This window comes from Argiope bruennichi, chromosome 10, assembly GCF_947563725.1.
Source record: "Argiope bruennichi chromosome 10, qqArgBrue1.1, whole genome shotgun sequence".
NCBI classification, from domain to species: domain Eukaryota; kingdom Metazoa; phylum Arthropoda; class Arachnida; order Araneae; family Araneidae; genus Argiope; species Argiope bruennichi.
Genome location: NC_079160.1, coordinates 121,750,543 through 121,767,543, shown reverse-complemented (window position 1 = coordinate 121,767,543; position 17,001 = coordinate 121,750,543). Strand labels below are relative to the sequence as shown.

The 17,001-nt window shown below is 27.0% G+C and overlaps 1 protein-coding gene across 7 annotated transcripts in view; it reads left to right on the top strand.

Annotated features, from left to right (window-relative positions):
• Positions 1-17,001, top strand: part of LOC129988031 (heparan-alpha-glucosaminide N-acetyltransferase-like) — a 53,215-nt gene that overhangs the window by 24,683 nt on the left and 11,531 nt on the right. For 4 of the 7 annotated variants that reach the window (XM_056096111.1, XM_056096115.1, XM_056096117.1 and 1 more), the window contains 7 exons: positions 3,819-3,937; positions 5,746-5,849; positions 7,033-7,102; positions 8,234-8,285; positions 9,923-10,017; positions 12,864-12,971; positions 14,310-14,458. In XM_056096111.1, coding sequence (XP_055952086.1) covers positions 3,819-3,937; positions 5,746-5,849; positions 7,033-7,102; positions 8,234-8,285; positions 9,923-10,017; positions 12,864-12,971; positions 14,310-14,458 — 697 coding nt within the window. Of the gene's footprint in view, positions 1-3,818; positions 3,938-5,745; positions 5,850-7,032; positions 7,103-8,233; positions 8,286-9,922; positions 10,018-12,326; positions 12,435-12,863; positions 12,972-14,309; positions 14,459-17,001 lie in introns of all 7 variants that reach the window. The other 3 variants (XM_056096114.1, XM_056096112.1, XM_056096113.1) reach the window with 3 other exon arrangements.

The following is a 17,001-nucleotide window of genomic DNA, read 5'->3' as shown; positions in this document are numbered from 1 at the left end:
TTTTGTAATTGTTCCTAGCTTTAATTTGTTTATTTGTTGGCAGTGTATTTTTGTCTCCCTTGAAACCAACGGAGTGTCTTCCTCCCAATTTTCTGTCATGCTTATAAATTATGGCATGTTTTGTGTTAAGGTATCCGACTAGGTTCGGAAATGAATTTTTTAAAAAAAATTATGCATAAAATTTTTATATTGTACCAAATAGCTAAAACAGACTTGAAAAGTCACTATTAGAAGAAAAAAATACTCATTGCCTTTAATTTTAGAAAACAAAAAAAATAAAAAATGCTTGTTTAATGAAAATGTTCAATGTTAGAAAAAACAGAGTAAGTTAAAAAAAATAATGGAAATATTTTATTTCACCTATATATATAGTTAAAATATCACTACATATTATATAATATGTAATGATATTTTAACTCTAATTTCAATTTAATTAATTTTCAAGATTTTATCTTAATTTAGCCCCTTTTATTCTAAAATATTCTCTTATTTCGTGATACAATTCCACTGTCTCTACTTAATTAATTCAACAGAAGCTTTGTTAAATTGTTGAATCAGCTAAAATCTAACTTTCCCACACTGCGTGTGAAGAGATAAAATACCGCTGATCAGACAAATTCTTTTTTAAAATCTCCCTGTGTTTCCCCTACCTTGTCCACGCGTGTAACGAAATTCCCTATCGAAATCTCATAAAACATTAGCGCTGTAAAGAAATATTTTCCCTATCAAAATCATAGGTTATATAAGAGCAGGGATAAAATGTCCAAGAGCTTTTTCCTCATTCCTTTTTCTGTGTCGTTCTGTGTGCTCATCGCTTGTACATATGCCTGCTTCTTCAAAATGAAATAAAACGACGTCACAAATTAAAAGTATCTTCACTGCATTCTACTTCACATAAAATAATGTTACATATTAAAGAGCCGATTCGAATTTGTTACATATATATATAGATATCAAACTACATAAAATGTAACAGACCACAAGATAAAATTCAGTTTAATAAATAAAAATTATACGAGCATTTGAAGTTGCCGTTAATGATTTTTTATCTATTTCATTAACGTCAAATATTTTGAACTTAAAGTGTCTGCAAAGCATGTCTAAATGAAGTTATCTGAAAATCTGTGGAGTATCACACCCTCAAAGGGTTTGGATATATGCATAACAAATTCCATGAAGTTTTATCGAATTGATTTTGAGATATCATGTTTTCCGTGAATCAATCACAGTGAATCATAGTCATTATTCAGAAAATTCGTTTATATATTGTACTTGTGAATGAGTTCATCCAAATGTTCTGAAAAGAAATGTAGTTTTCACGCTTTTTTAACAGAAATGATAAAAATAAGCACACTTCGATTGAGTAAGTAGAGAGTTTATATAAACATATCAAATATTATTTTGGAGAATTTTACAATAAAAATAAAATAAACAACTCATTTTCGCTTAAAAATACCACTGTTTCCGATTTTATTTTTATTTGTTGTGCATTATTGAAATTACTGTATCTATTGTTCTGTCTTACATATATTAAAAACAAAGTCTGTTTTAGAATCTACGAAATGTGGACTTTATTTCCCGATAATAACAAAAATTTCAAATTTTTCTAGAAAAAGCATCTGTACAACCTAGTCGGATACCTTAAGTTTAATATAATGAATAAAACAGAATATGCATTTTGAATCTTTTACTGACCAAGTAGGTCCAAAGTCAGATAAGATCTACATTTTGAACCACATTTCATTAATGCAGCATGATGTATTTTTGACATCGAATTCGACAACAAACGAACGCACAGGTCAGCAGCGAGTCAACATGTTGGCGGAATGTTTAAAATTTTGAGACAGATCTGCAATCCGATCCGATCGAGAAACGATATGCTAAATTTCATGCAGTTAGTTTTGCGTTTTTCAGTTAAATTTAAATGTATTCGTGCAAACAGATTGACTAACTTCTAGGCGATAGATTCCATCCAAATCTTGATATAAATATACAGCTCTTGTGCAAAGACGACAGACCACATTTTATCCATCTTGCTTTTTGTATTTTTGAGCTATCATGTTTATAAATCGACGGACAGTCATAATTCTGAAGGTGTATTTTTCGAACTCGGAGAGGTTTGAAGCACGTAGATTCATTGAAGTTGAATTTAGTGTCGATTGTAATAATTTCTTCGTATTAGAGAAAGTATGTAGGAAAAAAAAAAAAAAAACTTTCCAAAATGGATTGTTCTACATCTATTGTTTGCATGTGTGTTTATAAATGATATTCGGTGATAAAAAAAATCATAAACATTTTCCATTATTTAAACTTATATTAATTTCTTTTTTATATTTTAAAACTTTTTTTATTTTTTAAGGATATTAAAAGATTTATTCAAAAAATGCGGATGTTGTAAAAATGTTTTCACATGTTTACGATGCTGAAATTGAAAAGTGTAGAAAATCTTATACTAAAATTCTGATATTTAGCATTTCATTTACTAAATGACATTTTTTCGATAAATATCCTTTATCAGAAATTCTTATTGAAATTGAAAGAAATGAACATGGAATTAAGTGATGTCTGTTCTAATATTAAGACGAGATAGTTAAAAACAAAGGGGGGGAGGAGGCTAAGTAAAATTAAATAAGCTAAGTAAAGATTTAGGAATGAGACGAAGAAGAAAGAGAATCAAATTCAAAAATAATATGAAACATGCAAAAATAATCTACAGTAAAATTATTCTTTCTCTGGAGTATTTATTATATTGCCCTACTAAATAAGTGATTCAAGTCATGCTCAAGAGTAGGAAAGGTTGCTATTCAAATGTCGGCTAAACATGTTTATTACTTATGCAAGCCATTTGTAGAATTATGATTAACTAAAAAATTCGTGCATATTATTTATTAAAGTTTTCCTTAATCTTTTTTTTTTAATTCCATAATGATAAACTTGATAACTGCCTTTGGCTATAAGTTGGTTCATTGGAATTAATGGTTGCTACAAATTTACATTAAAGATGTTTTATAATTATGTCTCAAAATGGTTTCTTCAAAATATTTTTAAGCTTCAAAGCTCATACTGTTTTAGAAGTTTTGCCCCGTTCTGTTCATCTTGCTATGCATTTCCCTGATTTTTTTTTTTTATCTACATGTTTCTACAACCATTTATATAAGGTGAAAGAGCAACAATGTTTAAAAATGTGTGTACTTAAAAAAATTTTCCCTATTGCTTGACTCTCAAGTTTGATTTCATTGTATGTGCAACAAAATTTCAGAAATTTTATTAAAAGCATACTAAAATGTATTCAACATGGGGAAAAATAAACCAGATCACCTGGGTCATCAAAATTGGGAAAGAAGCACCAAGATGAAATATTAATAGCAATAATAAAAACGATCTGTCATTTCAGTAATAAAATATATTATTGTAAAAATGTTTTAGATATTTTTTAAATTTTTCGATGTTATAAAGATTATATTTGTGCTTTAATATTTATGAAATTATCTTGGAAAAACACCAAGCATTTCACTTAATTTTTAATCATATAAAATTTTAATTAAAATTTTAAAAAAATTCAGTCTGAGGTGCACCCTGTAAAGTTCCGAGTTTGGTTGTTCTAAATCAAATAATTTGACAAATAAAAATTTGTTATTAGTAGAAATAAGTTTTTTGCTCATTTTTTTTTTTTATTCCAGTTATAATTTTTCCTTTAATTTTTTTTTTATTCCAGTTATAATTTTTACTTTAATTTTTTAAAATTTTTATTCTATATAGAATGAATCTGTGAAAGAGTTATTTAGATATTTTTAAAATTGTAGTTTTTGTTTTTTTAGTGTTCTATGTTAGCCCTTAAACCATTGTTACCTCATCATTCTCAACAACTTACTTTAAAGCTTGCATCGTTTGGCACAATCTGGAAAGTTCAAGATGAACATAATAAAACTATATGTGGGTAAGTATTCTATTTATAAGGTAATCAGTATATTTTTAAAAATTAAAGTGAAATTGCCAGTAAAATATTTACATATTTCTGTTTGATAGTATTTGCAACTTCTTTGAAACTTTCTATCCATATGATAGTTGAATACTTTACATTAAATAAATTCATTTGTGTTGTAACATCCAAAAAGAAGCAATCTATTTGCAACTGGTGACCGAATCCTTGAAACTATTGGAACGTTAGTTTAAAGGCAGGTTGTTTGATTTTTCATTTTTTTTTTATTAACTCTATTAAATTATTTACATGTGACAGGATGGCAGCTTGTTTCTCTGAACTGTTGGAATTTTCATTCCCTTGATGACCAGTGTGTGCCTTTATTTATGCAAAGTGATTGTTTTTGTGTGAGTTAAGACTGATTTTGCATTTGGGTTTAAAGTTTTGTAGAATTTCAGGGCATATAAATTTGATTCACTATCATTCTAAATGTTTACTGGATTTGTCAGGTGCTTTGTCCATTTAATTATATGTTGTAGTGCGAGAAGGACTAAAGTTTGTGGGCTTTCTATTTTAGTTTAGGAATCAGATCAGTAATTTTGATTTTTCTTGATATGGCAGCTCAGATTCATTATTTATGGAATGATTGCTTTTTAATATAATTCTAATAAAAAAATTATAGATTTTTAACTAATGTATTAATATCATTAATTCAAATCTGTAGTTTGCAGTAGCATTAATAACAACTATCTGCATCATTTGCTATTAAAAATTTTTTAATTATTAAAATAGAATAACTTTGACATCAAACTGTTAGTTGCATGTGGCATAGTGAGTCATCTAGTACCGAGTTGCTAGTCATTTGTGAATTGAGTATTTTATGCTATATGAATATGATAAAAATGCTCATGCATTACTAACTATAAAATAGTATTAATTTTGGATAAATAAACTTTCACTGCCTTTTATCTACCTGTTTAGTAAACATTGTTTATAATTTAAAAACTGAAAATGTTTTAAAGCCTTCTATAACTATATATTTATATGCATGTATGTGTGTGTGTGTGAAAGCAAATCAATAAGGGTAATTTCTTTTTCATGAGGAAACAAAGACTGTTATTCCAAATGAACAAAAATGTTTGATCTGTTGTTTTTCTTGTTAAAGTAGATTTGTTTCGAGTTTGGAATGGGCTTCTTTTTCTTCTGTTCACAAGAATTATGAGCCTTTGCCAAATTCGTAACGTGTCATCTGCTGAGACAGATGTAATATTACCAAAAATGTTTTTATAGTAAATTTTATGTAATCTTTGTAAGAAAAAAAAAAAATGAAAATTGCAGGATGCTAAATCTGGTAAATGGGTAGTGTATCAAAGAATGATTTTTGAGTAGGAATCTTGTGGATAATTGTAATGATAGATTTGTGTGACCATTTCATTGTATGGCATTAAAAATTTAATGAATAGTACATCAATTCAATTAAGATATTTTAGTGAAAATTATTAGTTATTTTGAATGTATTCTTTTCCTATAATAACTTTTCATAAGGGAGGAAAACATTGATAGCTATGTCAAAATTCTTTAATAATTTTATTTTTAGATTAAAAAAATTTACTTTTTTAATTTTGAAGAGTATTTACCGTGATAATTTTTGTATTATATGCAAATCAACTCAATACTTTGTTTCAAATGTTAACACTATGATACATTTGCTATTCTGAGTTGTAATTATTCATTAAATCTTAAGTGTCAAACTTGTATCTTTGCAAAGTTTGCTTAAAATATTTTTGTTTTGAATCTTCATTAAAAAAAATTGTTTTTATTTTTAGTTTGAGTAGGAATTATTTAGGTGAAAAAGCTTGGTATCATGTTGATGTTAATCAAACTGGATGCTTTCTTATTTGTGATAAAGAAGCAGAAGTTACTTATTATCGTAAGTATTCAAGAAACTTAGTTAAAAATATTTTCAAAGTGAATTAATTAATTTCAAACTTACAAAAATATAATTAAATTAACTATGTTATTTATATTTGCTTCTAAATAAAAGCAGCTATATTTAATGAACATTTGTTCATTAATAAATGTTATTTCGGGTGAATTTTTTCCTAAATACAAGTAAGTTTTTCTGAATGTTTTTAATTAAAAAAAAAGAGGCATAAATCTTGTGTATATTTTTAGGATATGAAGTTTATATATTTTATATATATTTTTATGAGTTGAAACAACAAAATTTGGAATTCAACTGTATGATATTAATACTCTTTTTATTAAAAGTTTAGATATTGAGAAACATAATTTAAATTTAAGCACATGTCACTTACAATTATGTGATGCAATATTACTTCTTAATATCTGGAATCATTTACATCAAGACATTAATTTTTGTTACTATTTAAAGTTCTATTATAATTTAATTGCATATGAATAATAGAGTGCTTTTAAAGCAACTGATATCTTGTAACTTCATCACATTTTGGAAAATAAAGCTGCTTATATTTTAGATTTTTTTTTCATTTTAAATTTTATATGCTTTGTTTTTTCCTTGCATTATCATTAATAAGAATTTTTTATTTTCACACTTTCAATATAAGATTATTAATTTTTTCCAAATGTTATTATCTGTCTCCCCCAGTTTGCTTGGTATGCTGATATTCTAAAATGTGTCCATCTATTGATTACATTTCAGATTTGCATAAAATTATTAAAAATTTTAATATTTTATAAGATTTTTCAACAACAACAAAAAAATAGAATAGAAAATAGAAATAATAGTATAGAAAAATAGAATAGATATAATATTTCTTTATTTTATGTACAAGATATGTATACAATCTATGTATACATTTACATATCTGTATGTATATTACAGATATATATATTTGCAGTTTCTGTATGAAAAGCCTTGCATATTTTTATTTGGGTATCAGTATGAAAGAATTTATTAAAAATTTATCACTTGTGTTATGAATTATTAAAAGTAAAACAGAATAATAGTTTAAGGTAGTAAAATGCTAAATAAAACTTACAATTCATAATGTTTGAATTTAATTGTAAATCTTTATCAGCTTTTTCCATACTGAGCAGAATTTATCAATGGATTTTCTTTTATCTTACAGCTATGATCATTGCTTTGTCATTTTATGGATTGCTTTTCATCTTATATGCTCTAGGCGGACTTGTATACAGGTAAGAAAAATGCAGCCTATAAAAAGAATTCTCTATATTGTTAGTACTATGTGCTTCTCTATATGCATTTCATTTTTTTAACAATACATGATTATGATATGTTATTTTTTAACAATGCATGATTATTATACAAGTATTATTGTAATGAATTTATCTCGTCCCATTTCATAACATCTTGTCTCTTTTTAGTATTAGAAAAAAATGATCTCCTTAGATTGTAAATTATTCAAAAACAGGGGAGATTTATATTTCTTTTCTTTTATGTGATTGCATTTTATAGTATGTAAGACTAACTTAGAGAGGAAATAATTACATAGCCATTCGTACAAAGATATCTCATGAGGCTAAGTTGAGTGTCCCCTACATCCTTTAAATATAATACAAAGACAATTAATTGCCAGTTGTATGAGGAGGTTGTAGGTGTTATTACATATACATCTATTGTTATATGGATTTTACTACTAGAGCAATAAAAGAAAAAAATTAAATTGCTTGTCTGAAAAATGCAATGTTGACTATGTGTTTCAAAATTATTTTTAAGTTTTCAATGTCTTTTATATTATATTGCTTTTGTTTGCAAAATATTGTAACACAAATGTAAAAATTAATTTGTTAAATGTTATATAAATATTATTTAATATTAGTTTTATCTTCACTAATACATTTGAAGAATTGTATAAAGCATTTTATTATGATCTTGTAAAAAATTGCTGATTTAACAAAATTACTTATCTTTTAGTTAAGCTGTAAAAATATAACTAATTATTAAAAATTCTTCTTTAATATGTCACGGAATTTGGATTGAGGTAATTACTACAACAAACTATTTTAAACTGGGAAATATAAAAGGATAGGAGAAAATGATTTTCATAACTGTGCTAGAATTCAATAAAATAACATTATAGGGAATCTTTGGGAAACAAATTAAGACTAACAGGATGCTAGTCAGTTATAAATATTTAAATGCAAAGAATGATTTAAAGTATTTTTGAGCATACAAAACCCTACAGAAAGGAATAATATAAATATTTTACAGTTTTTTTTGTTATTGTGTTAATTACCAAGTCAAAATAATTAACTTAAGAACAAATTTTTTATTTGTAAAATTTTTTTGTATTTCTTTCTTTACAGATCTGCTTTCTTTAATGCTTTATTCCGCCGTAATTCTTTGGATGTAAGTACTGTAAGTTGACGTTTTTATTTTTATAAATGCTTGCATGAACTGCTTTATGCACAAGGAGCTGATTGCTTGAAATGAAGCTTTTGCTTGGAAGGTGCAGGTATAATTTTGTGGTTGAAGAGCTGTATAATGCTTACCAGGAAATTATTATTTTCAACTGTATTTACATATTTTTTATTGGAAATTTTTTCACTTTCTTCTTTTGAGCAATAAGTATTTTATTGCTTTTTACTTTTATTTGGAACATAATTGTTTATTTACCTGTTCACTAGTAATCCTGCCCAACTTGGCCATGAAAGCTTTATACTAATGGGCTGTTTTGGTGCCGATTTCGGTTTCAAACAAGGGATGCAGGATTAAAACAAGTCATCAATGATGCTCTTGCTTTATAGTCTACACTCCTTGTTTGAAAGAGAAAATTGCCCCATAAAATACCCATTAGTATAGAACATTACTATAGTATGGTTGGATTGGGCCAGGTTAGTAGTGACAAGGTTAAATATATTTATTTTTATTAGAAAGACTGATTTGTCTGTGTATGATCAGCTTTTATACATGAATTAAATACTACACTATAGCAAAGCACATGATCTGCTTGTGATTAGCATTGCACTTTTATGTAATTTTTATTTTATCCTTTTGAATTGCAAGTTAATGCATTTATGGGCTGCAAGTTGCTTTTGAATTAAATGGTTTATTTTGTATTTATTTTTTGTGCAGATTACATTTTTAAAATCCTTACTATCTCTTGATTTTTTTTGCTTCATTTAAATTCTAGAATATTTGGTTACAATATTTCTTATTCACATTTATTAATTGTTTTATTAATTGCTGATATTTGTACTCTTATTTGAATTTTTTTAATATCTAACTTTTTATATATAATAAATATTACTATTCATAAATTTAATTATTTGGAATTTTTTCATGCTCTGCTCAACTTTATTAAATTATACATTATATGCAAACATTAAAATTATTGTTTAATGCTGTGTTTTGACTACTGAGATCTTCTGTTCATTTGCATACATATCAAAGTAGTCTAAATATTATAAATATTATTCATTAAGATCTTACGATATGAAATTTGTTTAAAATTCTTATTCTGATGATGATGTCGTGTCCGCTTTACCACGGGAAGGGGGTGCAGTAGCTTCTGAGGGTAAAGACCCCTGAGTACCCGAGGGCAGAAGTCTGACTTCTAGCTCATATGAAGATGAAACACACATATTCGCTTGCACAACCCCTTTTTATAGGGGGGGGGTACATTCACACACTTCGCAGATGGAACACAGACGAAGAACAGCCATGCCCGAACCAGGATTTGAACCCGGGACGCCCAGATCACTGGGAAGATACGCTATCCCTATGCAAGGACGCCAGCAAAGTTCTTATTCTCTTGCATTTATTTAGAGACAATTTGAAAATATAATAATTGTTTATTTGGGAATTCCTTTACCACGGAGATTCTTGTTGTTGACAATTTAAAAAAAAGTTTTTGTAATCATTGGTAACTACAATAATTTAATCAGCTGAAAATTTTATTTTATTTCTATTTGAAAATATAAAACATCCATACAATATTCTGTTTTGTATTTTTATTACCAAATTTGAAATTTTTATTTTCATTCATTTTTTAGGACTTAGCTGCTGCATTTTCTGCCAGCTCAACTATTGATGATAAAAAACCAAAATCTACTAAGCAGAGATTAAGGTCATTGGATACAGTGAGAGGGTAATTATTTGATATCTTTTTATTAGACTGTTGAGCATTTAGTTCTCCTAATTTTACATTTTTGTTTTGTTTTACAAATTGCAATAATACTACAGGTAATTTTTGAGATATTTTTATATGGTAGGAAACTAAATAAGAAGAGGAATTTCTTAATATTTTGATTTATTTTACATAACTTGTCATGGAAAATATTCTCGTTTTTTTTTTTTTAAAATCTTTTTTAAAAACATGCGAAATACTTTGATGTTTCAAAGTCACTGCTTTTAAATGTCAGTTATATTTTTACTTCTCATTTTAGTCTATTAATTTTAAATATTAAAGATAAAACATTGATCATGATGACCAATCGAAAGTATTTCCAAGAAATTTTCTCTTAATTATGTTTATTCCAATATTTCCTTAATCCTTTTCACCTTCACAATGATATTAGTTTATATCATATAGCTTAGTTCGAAGTGTGCATTTTAAATCAATATGAGAAAGCATAAAGCTGAATTGTAGATATTTGCTATTAATAAAGGACGATGAGTTGTATTTTTGTTACATTTTAGCTGGAGGCTCGTAATAAGTTCATCGAAGTCAAGAATCTCGCATCCTGGTTTTGATGTCTGTTGAAGCTGGTTGAAAATTTTAAAATCTATTCCAAAATGTGACTTCAAATTGAAGTGTTAAATCGCAACTTACAAGTCAATTCAAAATTATTTAGAACTAAGGAGCTTTGTCTCTTGTTCGAAGATCCTTAGATGATTTCTATATAATCCTCCTATCACATTTATGGTTGAGCTTAATTGCTTTACTTTTAATGTTTTAATATAAGTTTGTTGGTCTAGAAAAAGATTTGTTTATTAATCTTGTAAAAGTTAAGCGACAAATGCATCAATCAAATGAAATAAAGAAAATTATGATGATTCAAATAAATTAAAAAATATATAAAGATAAATGTAAAATCAATTATAATAAATGTATTAATAATTTGCGGTACGATACGCTGAATTACTGATATTATCACTGAAAGATAAGAAATGATTATTACCAATCTTAAATTGATTTCCTTTTGGTGCTTTCACATTCATTAATACATTATTTGCTTATCCTGAAAAGAGTGATTTTTATAATGAAGGTATCATGAAGACAAATTCAATTTATAAAATTCCCATCATGCATATAAAAGATGATAAAAAAATAAATTTGAGATGAACAACATGCTTGCATTTCTGTTAATAATTAATATGTTGAAATCTGAGAATTTTCTACAATATTTTTATTTCATTTAGTGAATTTTGTAGTGATTGTTTTCTGTTTGTTTTACAATTTCATTTATTTCTACTATAATAAATGTTTCCAAAATTTTTCATTCCATGTATTTTCCCATTATTATTAAAAGAGCTATGATAATATTTGTTAATTTGCTATGATATTAAAAAAAATATATGCTTTTAAAATAAGGAAAAAAAAATCATTTATTTTTAGCACTCTGTGATTGGTGCATAAAGTTATTTATGCAGCGTTTTCCAGTAAAGTATTAATAGATTTAAAATTAAGAATCGAATCATATATTGAAGTTATATCTTTTATTTAAAAATTTTAATTATATATTGAAATTAGTAGGAGAATGAAAAAATTGTAACTGAAAGAGTTGTAAGTTGATAAAGTGAGCTATGAACTTTTTAAAGGGAGGGAGGGCTTACTTTTTTCATTATATCTGTAGAATGTATAAAAGAGTGTAATTTTTCACCTACAAGTACATATTGCTCCATAAATAGATGGAAGTCGTAAAATAAAAGTGTCATTTATGAAACAATTTTGTTTATTCATTTCATTAATGGATTCTTTATAAAACTAATTTGTAAAAAGTATTTTAAAATGAATGTAGAAATTGTTTATTTAGTCTGAATTGTTTGATTTTAACATGTTGCCGCAAATGATGAATATTATTATTCGATTTTTGGCGATATATAGGCAAATGATGGCTGTAGCCGTCATTTGCTTTGTGGAGAGAAAAATATCAGATAAGCAAATGACAGTTACAGTTCATTGAAAGTTTTCTTGGGAAATTCTTTAGCAAATTGTGTTAATTTTCGCTTCTGAACATATGATTGATTTTCAATTTCTTAAGACGGTCATAAACAATTGAAAAAAAACTCTGTTTCTCAGCATGATCATTAAATTTTAAATGTGTGGCAACATGTTGAAGAATATAGTTCATGTTTTATTGCTTTACTTATTTTGTTTGTTGAATAACTCTTATGTTGTGTGCAAAAAACTTTTTATTCTCCTTTTATATGTGAGCTTATCTATTCTTTTTTCAGCATCTCTGTTGTTATCATGATTTTTGTGAATTATGGTGGTGGCAAATATACATATTTTCATCATGCTCGCTGGAATGGTTTAACAGTTGCAGATTTAGTTTTCCCTTGGTTGGTGTCTTTCAATACTTTTTAAAATCTTACAACAGGAAACTCATCTTTATTCCGCATGTTATTTTTTATTCAGGCTGAATTACTTATTTTGCACATGCCTTAATTATTAACACCTCATAGTGAATTTTAAAATTAGTGGCTTCAAAATGCAAAGTGCATATTGCACAATCAGCAATTTTCTTTTAAACTGTGCACAAAGTTGCAAGTTGTCCACTTCCGTCTCCTCATTTTCCTCTTCTATTTCACTTGCTTCTTTCTGCTTTTGTTGCATGTTGTAATGATCTGTTTTGTATGCACTTAGGTTTTTCTTATTACTTTTTTCTTATTATTAGCTGTATCTACTTTTTTTTTCACTTACATCAAGCAGCTAAATGCATGAATTCCATTCTTTTTTTCACAGCCTGTTATCTTTTATATTTCCTCTAGAATTGCTATTATTGTGATGATTTTTGTCAATTATGGCGGAGGAAGATATTGGTATTTTGAGCATGCCCACTGGAATGGTTTAACTGTAGCAGATCTTGTATTTCCTTGGTTTGTATTGATTAAAGGAAATTTGCATTTAAATTTATGCAATTACTATTTAGAAAAAAAATTTGAGTGTTATTTTAGTAAATTAGCCATTCTAAAAGTGTAAATTTAGTAAAAAATTAATTTAATGGCATTAAAATTTTAAAATTTTTATTTTGACTCTTTTTTACTGTCACTTCCAAAATTTTTGTTTTAAAATTAAATTCTGAAGTGTTGGTTTAGTATTCATTCAAATTTTTTTTGTATTTAAAGTTAATAAAATGATAATTTACATATAATTAATTGAAAAGTAATATTTTTCATATTTTATGAATGCATACTAAAATAAATGGGATATACTTAAAATTTTATAGAATTCGATGTAATGCTAATTAAAACTTTAAAAATAAAACAAATTTTTAAATAATATTTTAAAATGTGATACTATTTTAGGTTTTTAAAAAAGTGACTATAGATAATAAATATTTTCTATTTCCATTTATTCCTGATCTCTATCCCATTCCACCCATTGGTTAAAAATTTTATATAACAATTATTATTAAAAAAAATGCATTTATTATTGATATATTTTTTTCATGTATATTCCTTAACATTTGCATGTTTTATATATTAACCTATTCAAATTTCGCCTTTAATGTTTGAAAAATATGTTGTACATTTCCAGAGTTTTTAATTTTGCTTATATTATTTATATTATTTTTATTTAATTGCCCTTTCTCTCTCTCTTTACTTCACTTTTTTTCTCATTTGTTTTGTATGATAAATTTGTTTTGATATGTTTTTTATGTATTGGATATTTATGCATATTTAATAGTAACATAGACTTCTTATGCATATTTAATTGTAACAAAATTATGCATAATTATGCTTGGAATAAAAATGATACGTTTTAACAAGGTTATAGCAAGACAAATGACTTAATGCATTAGGAAATTTTTAATATAAGTTATTATGATTAGTTTACAATTGATACAGTTTGCAATGGCATATATATATATGCATTTGCATTGCGAGACGGAGAACATTATTAGGCTCTACTTTTAATGAGCTAACCAGTTCAGTTTCACATTTCAACACTTTTTTTTTTCAGTATTTATTTTGGGCTATTTTTTTTATTTAAATAATATTAAGAAAATGTAAATAATTTTATTTTTTATGATGCCTGCTTACACGGCATGGATTTAATTAACATTTTTTAATCTAATACAAAAACAATTAAATTAGTATAAATTGATGTTAATAATCCAGAACTGAATATTTATTTATGTCAAAATATCTGAACTGTTGTAGAATAAAATCTTTTCACTTTCTTTTATGGTTATTACAATTCTTTTCATCTAGGTTTATTTGGATGATGGGCATGTCAATGGCCTTTTCTTTGAAATCTCAGTTAAGAAAGATTGTGTCAAAGAAGAAGATATTTTACAAAATCGTTAAGCGCTCTGTGAAATTGTTTATACTTGGGGTGATGTTGAACACAATTTGCTTAAGTAATTGTTTATCTATTTTAAATTTGTCATTTTTCGAGTTTTAAAAATCTTAATTTTAGCATGTGTACATGAAAGTGAATTATGATTATCGCGAAATCCTGAAAATTATTTTTTATTTCAAGTACAGAGGTTATGATAAGTATTTTTTTTTTCTATTTAAGATCATTTTTTTTTTCAGTTATAAACCAGTGGGAATGATCCCTGCCCCCCCCCCGTCCCGAAAGGGCCGCAATGGCCTGGTGGTAAGGTTTCGGCTTCGGAACCAGAGGATTTCAGGTTCGAGACCCGATTCCATTAATTAATCGTCGTATAAGGGAGTCTGGTAAACGTTAAATCCGTCGGGGCCAAACGTCCTCCCGCTGGTGTGGTGTTAAAGTTCAGAAAGGGCGGTGCCAGCTTAGGTGCCGTCCTCGCCATATGACCGTGGTTCAAACTTACGAGGTTCGTCCCAAAATAGCCCTAGTGTTGCTTTAAAACAGGACATTAATATAACTAAACTACCCCCATCCCGGAATTATTTCAAATTTTTTCCTACTGAAGATATTATTCTCCCTTCTTCCCTTGAAAACAGTTGGATCTTAGGCAAAGCCATGAATGCCATGAGTACTCGGATTTTTATTTTTTGAGCCTTACTCATAAAGGTTATGTGTTTCATGGTGTCATGAAGGAAACCAAATATGCATTTTTAGGTTTTTCCCTCTTCGTTGATTGAAACCAAAAACTACAATTTCATTGACAAGATCACAAACTAAATTTTATTTATCTAAGCCATTGCATTTATATGTATGTGCAAATACTGATAGGTGGCCCATCTGTTTACAGCTATAGCTGATATGGATCCACTTCATTTTATATGCTAAATTTTGTCTCTTGCCATTTAGTACTTATCATTTTCACTCGTATTTGGCCAGCCGGGCAGACAAACTTCCTCTGAATGGATTTTGTTCGAAAATTTATAGAAATCTGCAAATTTGCTTTAAAAACCATGCATCAAATTTCATCTGTCCATCTGAAAGCATTTTTGAGTTATTGTATTCAGACTGGCATATTTCCAAAAATGTACTTTATGAACTCAAAGAGCTTGAAACATAGATTAATCTGTCTCAAATTCGGATTTTTTTTATGATTGTCATAGTTTTTCTTTGTATACTAAAATATTAAAAGTTGCACTGAATTAAGTGCTTGGAAAAAATTTCCTTCTGGGCAAAATAACTATTCATAAAAGGAGCATTTCGAATGAAAAATTTGTGAGAAAGGGTATATTGAGTATATTTTTATATATCTGTTGTAAAATGGCAACCATTTGAATGCAATGCCAAGCAATTGCAGCTTCATTAAAAAAAAATTCTTTTCAGCTAATTCATTGTTTAAATTCTAAATGGTTGTAGCTATCAAAAGATTGTTTGCTATGATGCATACATTATAGTTATAGATTATAATTGAACTAATTTGAGCCATCTTAAATAGCAAGGGAGTTTGGGAGAGATATAAAAATTTTAATCCGTCCCTGCACTATACCTTAAAGCTGTAGGCCCTCATCTTTGAACTTGCCAACCCTCTCTACATTGTATGCCTTGACATTTGAAATCTAATCAGAATTGCTGCAGTTAATTTGTTATCAAATTAGCATGAATTGAAGTTTTATAATTTTTGAATAAATGTTGATTTTTGGTTTGCTGGCACTATGATTGAGAGACTGTGCAAACTTTCGAGAAGTTTGTGATGAGAACCATTTACAATATGTAGCTTCCTATAAGCTTAAGTGTTCAAAAGTTGTTCTAATAACAAGAATGTATGGAAAGCAAACCATTGAATATCTTTTTCTGAATTTAATTGCATAAAGAAAAATCTATCTGTTGGAATTTTATTTGTTTTGAATAACATTTTTAATTTTATGATGACTGATGCCTATGGCTTAAATCATTTAATGACCATCTTATTTAATTATTGAATTTGTGCAACTTGTTGTCTTTTTTCTCTTCATCAAAGTTGAACTACGGCTTGTAAAATAATCAAGGCAGCAAAACAAAAATGAGATTTACCTCTGTTGTAATATCTGTAAATACTTTATGAAAAAAAAAATTTGCAACAAGCAAACACTGCTCTATAATTAACAGAAAAAAAAAAAAACATAGAGAGAAAGGGAGAACCATTTGATGCTGTTGGATTTTCCTGATTTTTCACCTTTTATTCAACATGTATTCTGGATTTCAAAAAGGTTATTAAATAGTGATTTTTTTTTATCACTTTTAAACTAATAAGAAGTTTCAATTTATTTATTCTTTAATCTTGTACTAATGCGTTTATAAATATGCTCTGTTTTTTATTCCTGGTGTTTTAGACTAAGTAATTCTTCTAATTATTGAAGTCTACTGCTTTTTTGATAGGGCCTATTATGAATTTTTTTCCCACTCAATTTTTCGTTCTTAGAGCATACAAATTTTCTAGAGATTTATTTAAACCTAAACTTTTTATCATATGTTTATCTAAAAGCACAAGAAATGGTGATTTTTTTACATTAAATTAGTATGTTGTTTCGAGTA